The sequence below is a fragment of the Vulpes vulpes genome, chromosome 6 (genome assembly GCF_048418805.1).
Source record: "Vulpes vulpes isolate BD-2025 chromosome 6, VulVul3, whole genome shotgun sequence".
Classification (NCBI taxonomy): Eukaryota; Metazoa; Chordata; class Mammalia; order Carnivora; family Canidae; genus Vulpes; species Vulpes vulpes.
The window spans coordinates 5,553,486-5,566,745 of record NC_132785.1 but is presented as its reverse complement, the minus strand read 5'-3'; the positions used below and the strand labels follow the sequence as shown (position 1 = coordinate 5,566,745).

The 13,260-nt window shown below is 44.9% G+C and overlaps 1 protein-coding gene across 1 annotated transcript; it reads left to right on the top strand.

Moving 5' to 3' along the window:
* The first annotated feature begins 1,006 nt into the window (after nucleotides 1-1,006).
* Nucleotides 1,007-13,048, top strand: CBY2 (chibby family member 2). Its single transcript, XM_072762557.1, has 3 exons — nucleotides 1,007-1,036; nucleotides 2,212-2,292; nucleotides 11,666-13,048. The coding sequence occupies exons 1-3, from the start codon at nucleotides 1,007-1,009 to the stop codon at nucleotides 12,881-12,883; spliced, it is 1,329 nt and encodes a 442-aa protein (XP_072618658.1). The 3' UTR covers nucleotides 12,884-13,048.
* Nucleotides 13,049-13,260: the final 212 nt, after the last annotated feature.

Sequence of the window (13,260 nt, the reverse complement as noted above, 5' to 3'; positions counted from 1 at the left end):
TGTAGACACATGTCTGGAGAAGGCCATGTGAAGGTGGAGGCAGTGATGTAAGTGCTGCACATGCAAATTGAGGAGGATCAAGGATTGTGAACAACCCTCAGAGGCCAGGGGACAGGCAAAGGACGGTTCTCCCCTATAGGTTTCAGAGGGAGCATGGTCCTGCCAATGATTTTGACTTCTGGACTCCAGAACTGTGAGACAATAAATTTCTGTTGTGTTAAGCCATTAATTTCATGGTCTTTTTTTTTTTTTTTTTTTAAAGATTTTATGTATTTATTCATGAGAGACACAGAGAGAGAGGCAGAGGGAGAAGCAGGCTCCCCACAAGGAAGGAGCCTAATGTGGGACTCCATCCTGGACCCCAGGATCATGCCCTGAGCCGAAGACAGATGCTCAACTGCTGAGCCACTCAGGCATCCCCATTTCATGGTCCTTTGTTTGGGCACCCCCAGGAAATGAGCACGGCTAGTTCCCTCTTTGTTTAGATTTCCTAGATCAGTGCCCAAGGGCGATGTACAGGTGCTTCTATGAGGTGCATCTATAAGGGAAAGCTGAACTGAGTTTTCCAACGGTGTGAGAGTTAATCACTAGAAACCCTTGGAGAAACAGAAAACAAGCTTTGACAGGGATGTGGAAAAACTGGAACCTTTGTGAGCTGTTGATGGGAATGTAAAAGGATGGCACAGCAGCTACGGGAAAACAATATGGAAATTCTTCAAAAAATTAAAAATAAAACTGTATATAATCCAGCAATCCCACTTCTGGGTATATATCCAAAAGAATTTAAAGCAGGATTTTATTATTCACAAGGAGTGCCCCCGAACACACCTGACTTTATGCTAATGAAGTGACCCTTGGTGGCCCCTAGATGGCTTCAGGATGGGCACTAGTTGCTAGAAGAATCAACTATGTGATTAGAGGTTGGGAACTTTCAAGTATTTCACCTCTCCACTTCTGGGAAATGGGGGATGGGGGGGTGGGTTGGGCTGGAAATCTTTAATCACCAATGGCCAGTGATTTAATCAACCTCCACCAGGTAATGAAACCTCCATAAAAACCCTTAATAGGGTTAGGAGAGCTTCTGGGTTGGTGAACACATGGAGAAGCTGGGAGGATGGTATGACTTGTGAGGGTGTGGAAGCTCCATGTCCTTCTCCCTCTATACCTTGACTTAAGCATCTTCTACTTGGCTGTTTCTGAGCTGCATCTTTTATAACAAAGTAATTGTAAGTAAGGTGTTTTCCTGAGTTCTGTTAGCTATCCTAGCAAATTACAGAGGTGAGGAGGGGTTTGTAGGGCCCCCACCAATTCATAGCTGGTCATTCAGAAATACTGGTGGCCTGAGAGTTGTGACTGGTGTCTAAAGTCTGGTGTAGGCAGTCTTGTGGGACGGAGCCCTTTAACTTAGGTGACCTGACACCCACTCCAGGTAGATTGTCTAAGAATTGAATTGAATTATAGGACATACAGTTGGCTTCAGAGAATTGGAGAATTGGTTGGGTGTCAGAAAATATCTCAGGCTCCGTGGCTTCTCTTGGTCTGAAATGAGTTCAGTTTGGATTTCTCCCTTTTTGAGTGATACAACTCCAAGTAGAAGATGCTAGCTCTAGAGAGAAGGTAGGGCTTACAGCCCAGCCAGGCAGTGGGGATATGAATAGTAGCAAAGATGACCAAATAGGGGGCTAATGTTTGGGTTATTGTGTGTCACACTGACCCTGACCAGCCAGGTAGACATAACCAGGGTGACTCTTCCTGTCAGGTGCCTCATTCCCACCTGTGATGCTCAGAGAGACCATGAGCCCTGAAAAACACCATATTTTTTTGTGATGTCACCTCTGGAATGTTCTGAGTGTTTTGGTGATCAACTCCTACATAGGACCTATACCTGGCACCTAACATTGGTATGGCTTTTTACTTGAGATAGAAGTAATAACCTTAGAAAAGGTATTAGGTATGGGTATCTCTGCTCCAAAGACTTTTTGGAAGGTTTTTAACACCAACTATAAAATCTGTCTTAATTTCTGTCTAGAGATTGATAAGCATCTTTTCAGATACTATCATCACATTGTTTCAGACTCAGATTTTCATAATGTACATAGTTGACAAGAGGGGATAAGTGAATAGAAAGTCATCTGTTTTTCAGATTGAGCAATTGAAGCTCAGAGGATGGGCTGGGAAGCAGAAATCGTTTTATTTTCTCTTTTCCCACAGCACTCGAGGCCAAATATTACAAGAAAAAGAGATACCAGATCTGAAAGCCTAGAAATTCCAATCAATGTGGTTCTGCCTCAGGTAGGGATAATCACAGAAGGGTGCAACTTCCTTGTAGCCGGAATAACCCTCCTCTTTCAAGACTGTAGCAAGATATTGTAGAATGAACAGGGTAGTCAGGACCTCTAGTTGCCAACTAGCTGTGTGCCAAGGGGAATTCACTTAGCTACTCTGGGTCTTCAGTTTGTCATCCCTCAAATGAGGAAGGTGGGTTCAGTGACCTGGTAAGACCTCTCAGCCCTCATAATGCTTACAGTTTCTATGACACTCTGAAGTAAGCCACATTCTTCCCAGACTTCAATGTTTTGGTGCTTGCTATTGTACAACCATTCCAGATTTCTGGGAGAGAATTAGAACTGAGACTTGGAACCAAATGCATATGACTGAATCCATGAGTAGAAAGCCCAGGACGTGGACCAAGAGGTACAGGGTGATTTGGAGGAGCCAAGGGAATTGAGGCCTGCTGGATACAAAGATAGAGTGGAAGGGGAACTCAGAAAGGAGGCCCGTAAATGGATGAAGTCTTGACAGTCTGGAGAGTCTCAGGTATTGTCCTGCTAAGCAGCAGTTTCCTTGGTGGGGTTCTCCTGACTGGATTGTTTCTCCTGCTGCTATGTCACAAAGGGGCAGCCTTGCTTCTCCAGAGTCACCTAAGGCACTGTTGGAAGATCATGGCTGTGCAACCAGAGGGGCTGAAATGTAGGCTGGAGGAATCCAATGCAGAGGTAACTACCTGAAAGCGAGGTACAGGGTGTGTAGGAACAGGATCGAGTACCAGTGGGCATCCTATATATATACTTATTTATTTATAGTAACATATATTTAATATATAATTACATATATAATATATAACTACATAATTATATCTAGTACACATAACAAAATGATATATACATGTTTTCTAAAGCCGTATCTTAAGGATTTTGCGAAGAACAAGATTACAAAGAAGACCTCTGTCATTCTTTCAATAGGTGGAGATAATTGTAACAGTCTGGGCAAATATATTCAGTAGGAGGGAAAGACAGGACAAAAGAACATTCTGGATCTTTGTTTTCCCATTATCCTTATAACTTTGTAGTGAGTAGCCACTTCATCAGTTTCAGCTCATGAAGCCTAGACTATAAGCTACTTTGTCCTGATCATTAGACAGGATGGCTTGCCCACAGGGTTCCTACAGCTCAAGGAACCTTGCTTTAGGTCTGATTCTTTCCACTGAAATGCCATGAAATTCTGCTGGCCACTACTCCCCTGAGGGTGGGTGTTGTGCCTTTGGTTTGTTCACAGCCTCACTAAGGGACAGGAAGAGGGTGCCAACCTGAGGGTGAGGTTGGGGATAGGGGCAAGAATAGGATTTTTTTTTTTTTAAGATTTTATTTATTTGTGAAGGGGGGGGGGCAAAGATATAGACAACGGGAAAAGCAGGCTCCCCACAAGGAGCCTGATGTGGGTGGGACTCAATCCCAGGCCCCCCGGGATCATGACCTGAGCCAAAGGCAGATTCTCAACCACTGAGCCACCCAGGTGCCCCAGGAATAGGATTTGAAATAGTGGTCATGTGATAAAGAGATTGGAAAAAGTCTTCTGTCTATACCTAGTACAACTCTTCCCGCATAGGTCCCAGAGATAGGCCAGCCTGAAGGAGGAGAGAAGGTGAACAGAACCTGGGGGGTGGTTTAAGAAGGCTCAAGCTTGTTCTGGGGCCATTCACTTCCTGCACTGCAGGACTTGGTGCTGCTGTTGTGGTTTTGGAGGGCACGGAGGGCATGGAATGTATACCCCTCATGGGCAGATGTGGCCTCATGGGTATACCTGCCAGGGAGACCCAAGTCATACACCAAGTTTCAGACACCTGCCAGGATGCTCTAGGCTGAAACTGTGAGGGAGGGGTGTGGGTGTCTATAAATTTAGATTATCTGGACTGTGCCACCACCAGGACTGTGAAGGGACCAGTGTACTCATTAGACCTCCCCAAATGAAATTGTGCATGACTCAGGGGAAAGTGAGCTGGTTAACAAGGGGAGGAAAAAATAGTGACTGAGCACTGGTTTGGTCATGTGGCAGGCACTGGGCAATGCTAGTGTGAGGTAGGGATTGTATAGGCATGGGAAACTTGAGCCCCAGCAGCCCCTCCAGTAATGGCAGAGCTAGATAGGGGGTTGAAAGCAGGCCAGTGTCCACTCTCTCCACTACACCACAAGCTAGGCCTATGCCACCTGGTGGGGCCAGGTCACATCTTAGCTCTCTCTGTTCTCTTCTCTTGCCTTTAGGAAATAGCACCTCCTCTGTGGGCACCTTAACTGCCTGCCTCTAAGTTCCTTGTGTGGATTTGTCACATGCTGCTTTATTCTGGGACGCAGCCCATCCGTTTTTATGTCTCCAGAAAGTGCCTCTGGCTTCTCAGCTCCCAGTTATGCTGGGCATTTGGGCTTTTCAGTTACACTGCAAATGCATGTGGTTCACTATTTGTTATCACCCTTAGGTCTTTTCAGGTCTTATCGCTTTCCAGTTTTTCTTCTCACATTAAATATTTGTGGTTTTGGATCTATTTCCCAACAGTGCATTAACTTGCCAGCCATCACTGTTATTTCTTGCCCAAGCTAGCCGACCTGGTTCCTTCTGCGCATGACCATCCCATTCTCACAGGCTTCCTTATTTCCCTGATGAGTGCTCTGGGTGACTTCTCATGAAGGGATTGTTTATAGCTAGATCATTAGCAAAGGGTCTATACCAGATCAGAATGAGCTCCAACAGCACCTTCCAGTGCTCTATGGAGGACTCTTGTTCTCACTCTCCTTTGTTTGGGCTTCTTCAAGAATAAGAAGCTATGGAATCTGCTGACAATCCCCATCTCTCTCCCAATTTGGGAGAAAGATTCCAGGAGATTCTGTGTTAAACAGTTACCTGAAACTATCACATATAGTGACATTTTTATCCTTATTGCTGTTAATTTTATAATTCTCTCAAAATCATTCACATTGACCTGTGAATGACCCTCTTACCTGTTAGCATTTATTAAAACCAACGTTGGCTGTATCATGGTGCTAGGCAGCTGAGTTAATTTAACATTAGGAAAATGAGACTCAGCCTTGTCCCTCCATCTGAAAATTAGTAGCATACCGGGCTTTTCCTCTCAGCATCCTGGGGCCTCAGCTCCACATGCCTGAATAGTACCTCACATGGCTAATGTTCTCTGATTGTAACCCTCAGGAATGTTGGGAGAGTAGGTGTTTACAGAAAACTTGGTCAGCAGGTTTGGAGTCTACTGGGGCATTTGGACATCTCTTCTAGTGTGTGGTAGCCATAGTTTTCCAGGAGTGGAGAGAACTGTAGAGCATGTCAGCTAAGCCTGCCTACTCCATCCTGGAAGGTCCCATTGAGAGAGTCCTGTTCCTTAGAAACTCCACAGTATCAGTAAGAGACCTTGGTCTTATCACCTCCCCTTTGTTCTCGCCCACCCCCTTCCCATTGGCCATTCTTCCTCCATGCTCTCTATTTGCCACAAGTTCGATAGACAAAGGCACTTGGTAGTTGGTGGTTTCAAGCAATTCCCTTGCAGGACCACTTGTACTTAAAAAGGAGATGCCAGGGAGAGGGCCAGGCCTTATGCTAAGGAGGGATTCCCATCCACAGGTGGGATTCGGGCTCTGGGAGGGAAATGTCTGTGCCCAAGCCCCTTTCTGGATCCCTGGCACTAATGCATCTTAGGTTACAACAGTGAACACGGCACTCCTGAGGAAGAGTCTCTTGGTTGTCCTCCTAACAAGGTGATGGAAAGGTATAATGAACCCATGACCAATGGTGACATATTCTCCTTTCACTTTTGGACTGTGAAACAAACTCCCTAAAAGAAATAGGGCAGATGTTAGTAAGGTTGTTTGTGGATGGTTATACAGGTTGTACACTGCAACAGCAGTTGTGACTGGCACCCTCTAAAGTTGGTTATTTTGTTTTGATTTTTTTTTTAAAGATTCTATTTATTTATTCATGAGAGACCCAGAGAGATAAAGAGGCAGAGACACAGGCAGAGGGAGAAGCAAGCTCCGTGCAGGGAGCCTGATGCAGGATTCGATCCTGGGACTTCAGGACCACGTCCTGGGCTGAAGGCAGGAGCTATACCACTGAGCCACCCAGGGATCCCCTAAAGTTGGTTATTTGTACAAACATATAGGGTGGCTCTGAATCATGTTAGCCTCTACATTTTCTAGATATGGAAATGTAGGCACAGAAATGAAATGATTTTGTAAAGGTCACGCACTCATACAGTGTAAAGCTAGGACTCTTTTTGGATTTTATGATGCCTGGTCCCTTGACCCCCATATTGTACAGCCTACGTTATTGCCTACTGCTCTTTGACTTCCCTCATTTGCACCAAGCAGTAATTGGTGCTACTCACTGAATTTTCAAATTGACCAGAAGTTCACTGAAGGCAGGGTCTGAGACCAGGTGCCAAATTAATGTTAGTTGATTCATCAACACAAATGTGGAGCAAGAATTGGTGCAAGAATATTCAGAGTAGAAACAGATTTAGGGTGGGAAGTTTTTACAAGGCCAGGAAGGAGCCTTTCTTTAAGGACTGTGTCCAGCTAGGTCTGACTGGAACTGGGGAAAGAAAGAATTTATCTAGTCTTAACATTTTTTCTTGTCTTTAATCATGATTCCTAGAGTCTCTGAAATGCCTTGCCTGGATATTTGGTATTTTTCCTTATAAATCTCACTTTCAGAAGAAGGTACTGATTTACTTTAACCTCATCTTGATACTACTCATAGGATTTTGGGTTTGATAAAACAGGTATGTTCTTCTAATAATCATGAAAATAAATCCATGACTGCTAAAGAATTTTTAAATGTTTTTGTGTTCTGTCTAAGACACTAGGCTAACGAGGCAACACTGGACTTTGACCTCCTTGATCCTGTCTGGCAATTGGAGGGAAGATACAAGACTAGTCGTGAAAGGGGAATTAGGTTCTGGGGAAGGAAGTAAAGAGGGGACCTATTAGCCTGTCAACATTTTCTGGATCGGGTGTTGTGGGCATGTGACAGAGAAGGCATAGAGTCTGTGTGGAAGCATTGGCCATTTAAAGGAAGGGGGCAAGATGTTAAGGATGGTAAAGAGGGCAGCTGAGGCCATAGTGGTGCCCATTTATAAACATGAGTCCACTAGACCAGAGAATGTTAGACCAAGAAGACATTTAGAGATCATGTTACCGACCCTTCATTATACAGATGTGGAAACCAAGGTCAGAGGGTGAGAGGATGTGACCAAGGTCACCTGATGGCATGTGTAAGGATACGAGTCCAAATATCCAGATTGTTGATAGCTAGGGAGGGATCTGTCATCCACATGGTAAGGTTTTAGTTAGTGCATTTCTGCTGAGAGGACAGTTGAAAACTCCTCGGGTACCCAAAGCAGAATAAAGGCAGCTGGATATGATGAGTTAAAGACCATCATGAATACTCTGAGCAGTAATAAACAGTAGAAAGCATTAGTGATTTATCTTTGGATGTTCAATTGGATCAAGGTGTGTGCATCTCTCATTGAAATGAAATAATTATAATTATCAAATAGAAATAAGAAAATTGGGGGAATTAGAACATTGACTTAGTATTTGCCCATATTAAGTGATCATTGTTAATGGTATTGACGATTTGTCAAAAGAATACGTATTAATGTATTTATGGGTAAAATAACACGATGTCTATACACTTTGCTTTAAAACAATGCAATGGGTGGGGAGTGGTGGTGGAGTTGGGTGGACGTACAGTTGAAATATGTGAGTGGCCTGGACTTGGTAACTGCAGAAGCTGGGTGAGGGGTACATGGATGTTTAATGGACTCTTCTCTCTCTTTTTGTGTTTGTTTGAAGTTTTCCATAGTACAAACTTAACAAAACTATCTTCACCCCCTAACTACTACAAGTCCTTTGAGAAATCCATGGTGATTTCCTGTGTGCGTGATTCACACATTGTAAGTTCAGGCAGCCAGGACTGGGTTTGTGACATTAGTGGGTGAACTCACACTGATAATTTCACTTAGATTCTGAGTTTGTTTCTCTGTCTGCAAAATGGGAATAATAATAACAACATTAAGTCAGTATGGCGAGGGTTAAATTAATTCTGTGGGCATAATGCTCAGCTTAAGACCTGGCATGAAATTGGAGCTCAATATTTGTTTCCCTCTTCCTTTTTCTTTTCAAGATTGGGATACACACTGTTGACTAAAGCCATTATTTCCATGGTAATGTTTTCTAGAATGAGATCCTGCTGTGGGGGGGCCCCACATTGGATGGAGAGGTCCTCTCATGATCTACTCCTTAGTGACTATGGTGAATCTTCCCCGAAATCTGGGACCCAGGGACTTTAAATGGGCTGGGCTGCCCACAGTGAGGTTCAGTCTGGTCATAGGTTCAGCCACAAGAGCCAATGTGCTTTCCTAATTGAGAAATATGAAAACCATGGAGGCTGGATTTATTTAAAGTAAGTTCATTCTGATTGCAGAATGTTCTTTTACCCTCACTATCTAGAAGATTAAACACATCCTTATAAAGTTAATGACATGTGCTTATTGCAAAGTTAATAGCATAGAACTGTGACTTCGATTTATCTAGCTCTTTGGGTCTTAAAGAATCCTAGCCAACATGATACACCGTGCAAATTATATTTCTCTCTATACCCATATATCTAATGCAGACAATGTGACTTGTTTTCTATCTTCTCTATCTGTAAAATTGTGAAAATAACTAAGAAATGAGGAATTGATATTTGGAGAACATTGCAGTATACTTAAGATGAAATGCTTTTTGTGTGTATTTAGAAATAGCTATCATGGTCTTATTTTTATTTAAATTCATTGCTGCAATTGTTGCCTCTTCTCCAGGACACATTCCACCTGTTCACCACCTTCTGAATACACCTCAGAATTCTTCCATTAGCAAATTATACATTTCTTGATTACAATACCTTACATTTCCATGGCACCTGGCAGTTTTAAAAACACTTTTGCAATCGTTGTCTCATTCAATCTTTACAACAGTGTGGTGAACCAAACAGGGCATGTGTTTTTATTTCCATTTTACAGTATATTTCATTGACATTAAATGTTAGAAGGTGTCTTTAAAAAAAGATCTATTTATTTTAGAGAAAAAGAGAGTGCATGTTGTACGAGTGGGGGCAGGGGGAGAGAATCTTCAAGCAGACTCTCTGCTGAGCATGGAGCCTAAGGTGGGGCTTGATCCCACAACACCTGAGATCACGACCCATGAGATCATGATCTGAGTCAAAACCAAGAGCTGGATGCTCAACCAACTCAGCCACCAGGCACCCCTTGAAGGTGCCTTTAAGATCAGGGAGTCTGGCTTTCTCTTTTTTACTAGTAAAATGTTTGGGTCTCAGACAGGGTAAAAGTTTCTAGTTTCATACTGCCCATCAGCGACAGAATGAGGATGAGAATTCTTATGACCCCCAGTCTTGATACCTCAGCCTTTAACCCTGGTGTAACCTCCAACTAGGCAGACTGCACATTCCAGCTGACTCAGAACTGTCCTGACCACCTGTAGCCAGAATTGCTTGAGGGAGCTGATTGGAAATGCAGATTCCTGGAGCATAATCCATCCTAAGTGAATCAGTCTTACAAGTAGGGAACTCCGAAATCTGCATTTAAGGGGTGCCTGGGTGGCTTAGTTGGTTAAGCATCTGCCTTTGGTCCAGGTCATGATCCTGGAGTACCAGGATCTAGCCTCATGTGGGATTCCCTGCTCAGGGGGGAGTCTGCTTTTCCCCCTCCTTCTGACCTTCTCTCTCTACTCATGCTCGCTCCTTCCCTCTCAAAACTAAATAAATAAATTTTAAAAATAAGTCTGAATTTTAAACACACTCAGCTGATTATTCTAAAATGGAAAGTATAAGAGCTACTAGCTTATTGGATTTAAGCTCTGTGGCTCTGATCCCCTTTATATATATATATATATATATATATATATATATATATATATATATATAATGGTCTTGAGATGTATGGGCCACCATCATGAATTCCTCTCTATGAATTCCTTGGTATTCTTTGCTGTCCTCATTATCAACAACTGTGTTGAACCATCAGAGCTCAGTGATATGTCCGTGATGGTACCCTTCTTTTCCAAAATTACCAGCTGGACTCTGCTTTGAGCCTAACACTCTGTTGGTGGATTTGAAAGGGGCTGCTGGAAGGACAGACCTCAGGGTTGCTAAGAGTGAAGGACAAGCCTGAATGGGACAAGGGAGCAGGCTCTGCTAATGGACAGCACCACCATTTCAGACACAGTGATTTGGGTGTCTCTTGGGGAGATTCATGCTGCTTCTCTGCCTGTGCCTGTTATGGGTCCATATCTGCAGCTGGGGTTGATTGAGAAGAGTGTTTATTCCTCGTCTAAGGTGACAGAAGTGTGCCAGAGCCCATGTTTCATGCTTTCATACATAATGTTTTTTAATCCTAAAAATATCTCTGTGAGGCAAAGCAGTTGATGTAGTTATCCCAAGTTGAAAATGTAGAAACTGAAACTCAAATAACTTGCCATATCCTTGTAACTGATAAAATAGTGGGGCCTGAAATCAAAATATTTGTTGACTCCAAATCAATGCTTTCAACCTGTAAAATACATATGCAGTTGCCATTAGTCATGGATTCCCTATGTGTGTATTTGCCCACTCACTGAAATCTGTAACCACCCAGTCAATACCTGTGGCACTTTGGTGGTCATTTACAGACATGCACAGAGTGATGAGAAATTTAAGTCACCTGATGTGCACATTCTAGCTAAGAAGCCTTGTTTCTGCTTTCATACTGTAGAATAGGGTCCTTCGTACAGTTTATTTGTGCTTTTCTTGGGGTGATTTCATGATTTCAAATGCCCCCAAGTATATTGAAGGTCTGTCCAGTGTTCCTAAATGGAAGAAGGTGTGATGTGCCTTATAGAGAAAAAACATGGGTTAGATAAGCTTTGTTCAGGCATGAGAGACAGTGCTGTTGGCTGTAAGTTCAATGTGAATGAATTCATAATGTATACTAAGTAAGATGTCTTTCAACAGAAATACATATAAATACAAAGTTATGTATTGATTGACAAAACCGTGGCTGAAGGCTGTCAGGAACCTAACCCTACATTTCTCCTAGGAGCAGTGGTTTGGTATTTGTGATTTAGTCTTTGCAGTTAATTTTACAAAACAGAGCTGCTGTGAAGAATGAGGATCAATTGTATTTTCTCCTGAGGACTCCCAAGAGACCAAACAAAAGTGTCCTCTGTGACCATACCGGACTATCAAACTGAGTTAATTGTGGGTTATCTTGGCCTCTTACCGGGTCAGCAAGCTTGGGTATGTTAGCTCCTTGACTAACTCTGGGCTTCTCTGTTCTCTCCCACAGAGGGGCACAGCCGAGCCTTTCCTGAGGCTCCACAATTTGTACCCCACCCCACGCTGTGCCAGGCAGGCTGCCCTGCCCAGGCTGAGCCGCAGAGTGGTCAGCCAGCACTCCTACCCGCTGAATCGCTTCTCCTCTGTGCCCTTGGACCCCATGGAGCGCCCCACTTCCCAGGCAGACCTCGAGCTGGATTACAACCCTCCTCGGGTGCAGCTCAGCGATGAAATGTTTGTCTTCCAGGATGGGCGGTGGGTGAACGAAAACTGCCGCCTCCAGTCCCCGTACTTCTCTCCATCCTCCTCTTTCCACCATAAGCTGCACCACAAGAGGCTGGCCAAGGAGTACCTGCTGCAGGAGGAGAACAAGGCCCTTCGGGAGGAGAACAAGGCCCTGCGGGAGGAGAACAGGACCCTCCGGAAAGAGAACAAGATCCTGCAGGTCTTCTGGGAGGAGCACAAGGCCACACTGGGCCATGATGAGAGCAGGGCATCCTCGCCACTGCTGCACAAGGACAATGTGGCCCTGGAGGTGGTGAAGAAGGACACAGCCTTGCAGATGCACCGCAGCAAGGAGAACAGCACCCTTCAGCTCCTCAGGGAAGAGAACAGGGCCCTGCAGCAGCTGTTGGAGCAGAGGAAGGCCTACTGGGTGCAGACGGAGGAGAAGGTAGGCCCCGGGGAGGAAAACAAGACAGCCCCCTTGCCTCATGAGGAGGCCCATGTGCCTGGGCTGCTGCCAGACCAGAGCACAGGCCTCTCCTCACCTTTTGAGGAGTCCAAGGGGCCGTCGACCCCCCAGGAGGACTCCAAGACACTCCGGGTCCTACGCCAGATGGTCGGTAACCTGTCTGGGTCTTCTGGGGATGAAGAGATGAAAGCCGGCTCGGGCCTGCCGGATGGAAGCCAGTCCTTGGAGCTACTGAGAGAGATGAACCAGGTGCTGCAGGCCCTGCGGGAGGAGAACCAGAACCTGCAAATCCTCCGGGAAGAGAACCGCCTCCTGCAGGAGGAGAACAGGGCCCTTCACGTGCTTCGCGAGAAGCACAGAATCTTCCAGGAGGAGAACAAGGCCCTGTGGGAGAACAACAAGCTGAAGCTGCAGCAGAAGCTGGTCATCGACACGGTGACTGAGGTCACTGCCCGAATGGAGATGCTCATTGAGGAGCTCTACGCCTTCATGCCTGCCAAGAACAAGGACCCCAAGAAGCCCAGCAGAGTCTGAGGCCTCCAAGGAGCACTGGGCACGGAAACTCGGCCAAAGAAAACTTCCTGCCTTCCACTTGTCTCCTGGTCTTCAGCCACCAGTGTGTGCTTGCTGAGGAGCAGAATTACCACCTTCCTAAACGCGGGGAAGTAATAAAGGCATGAGAAGGCTAGGGCCAGTTAACATCAGTGTGCTGCTCTGGCTTCTTTTTCCTTCTGGTAGTTTTTGGGTTCACAGCAAAATGGAACAGATAGTGCAGAGAGTTCCCATAGATCCCCACCCTCAGGCATGCTTGGCCTTCGGGTTGTCCACATCCCCAACAGGGTGGGGCAGTGTCACGACTGCCGAGCCTACAGTGGCACCCCATGATCACCCAGAGTTTGTGGTTTCAATTG

Bases quoted from the DNA above. Each gene is read 5' to 3' on its own strand.
- CBY2 (XM_072762557.1), top strand. From the start codon at position 1,007: ATGGCCAGTGATTTAATCAACCTCCACCAG. The intron at 1,037-2,211 runs GTAATGAAACCT...CTTTTCCCACAG, and splicing joins ATTTAATCAACCTCCACCAG to CACTCGAGGCCAAATATTAC. The intron at 2,293-11,665 runs GTAGGGATAATC...TCTCTCCCACAG, and splicing joins TCAATGTGGTTCTGCCTCAG to AGGGGCACAGCCGAGCCTTT.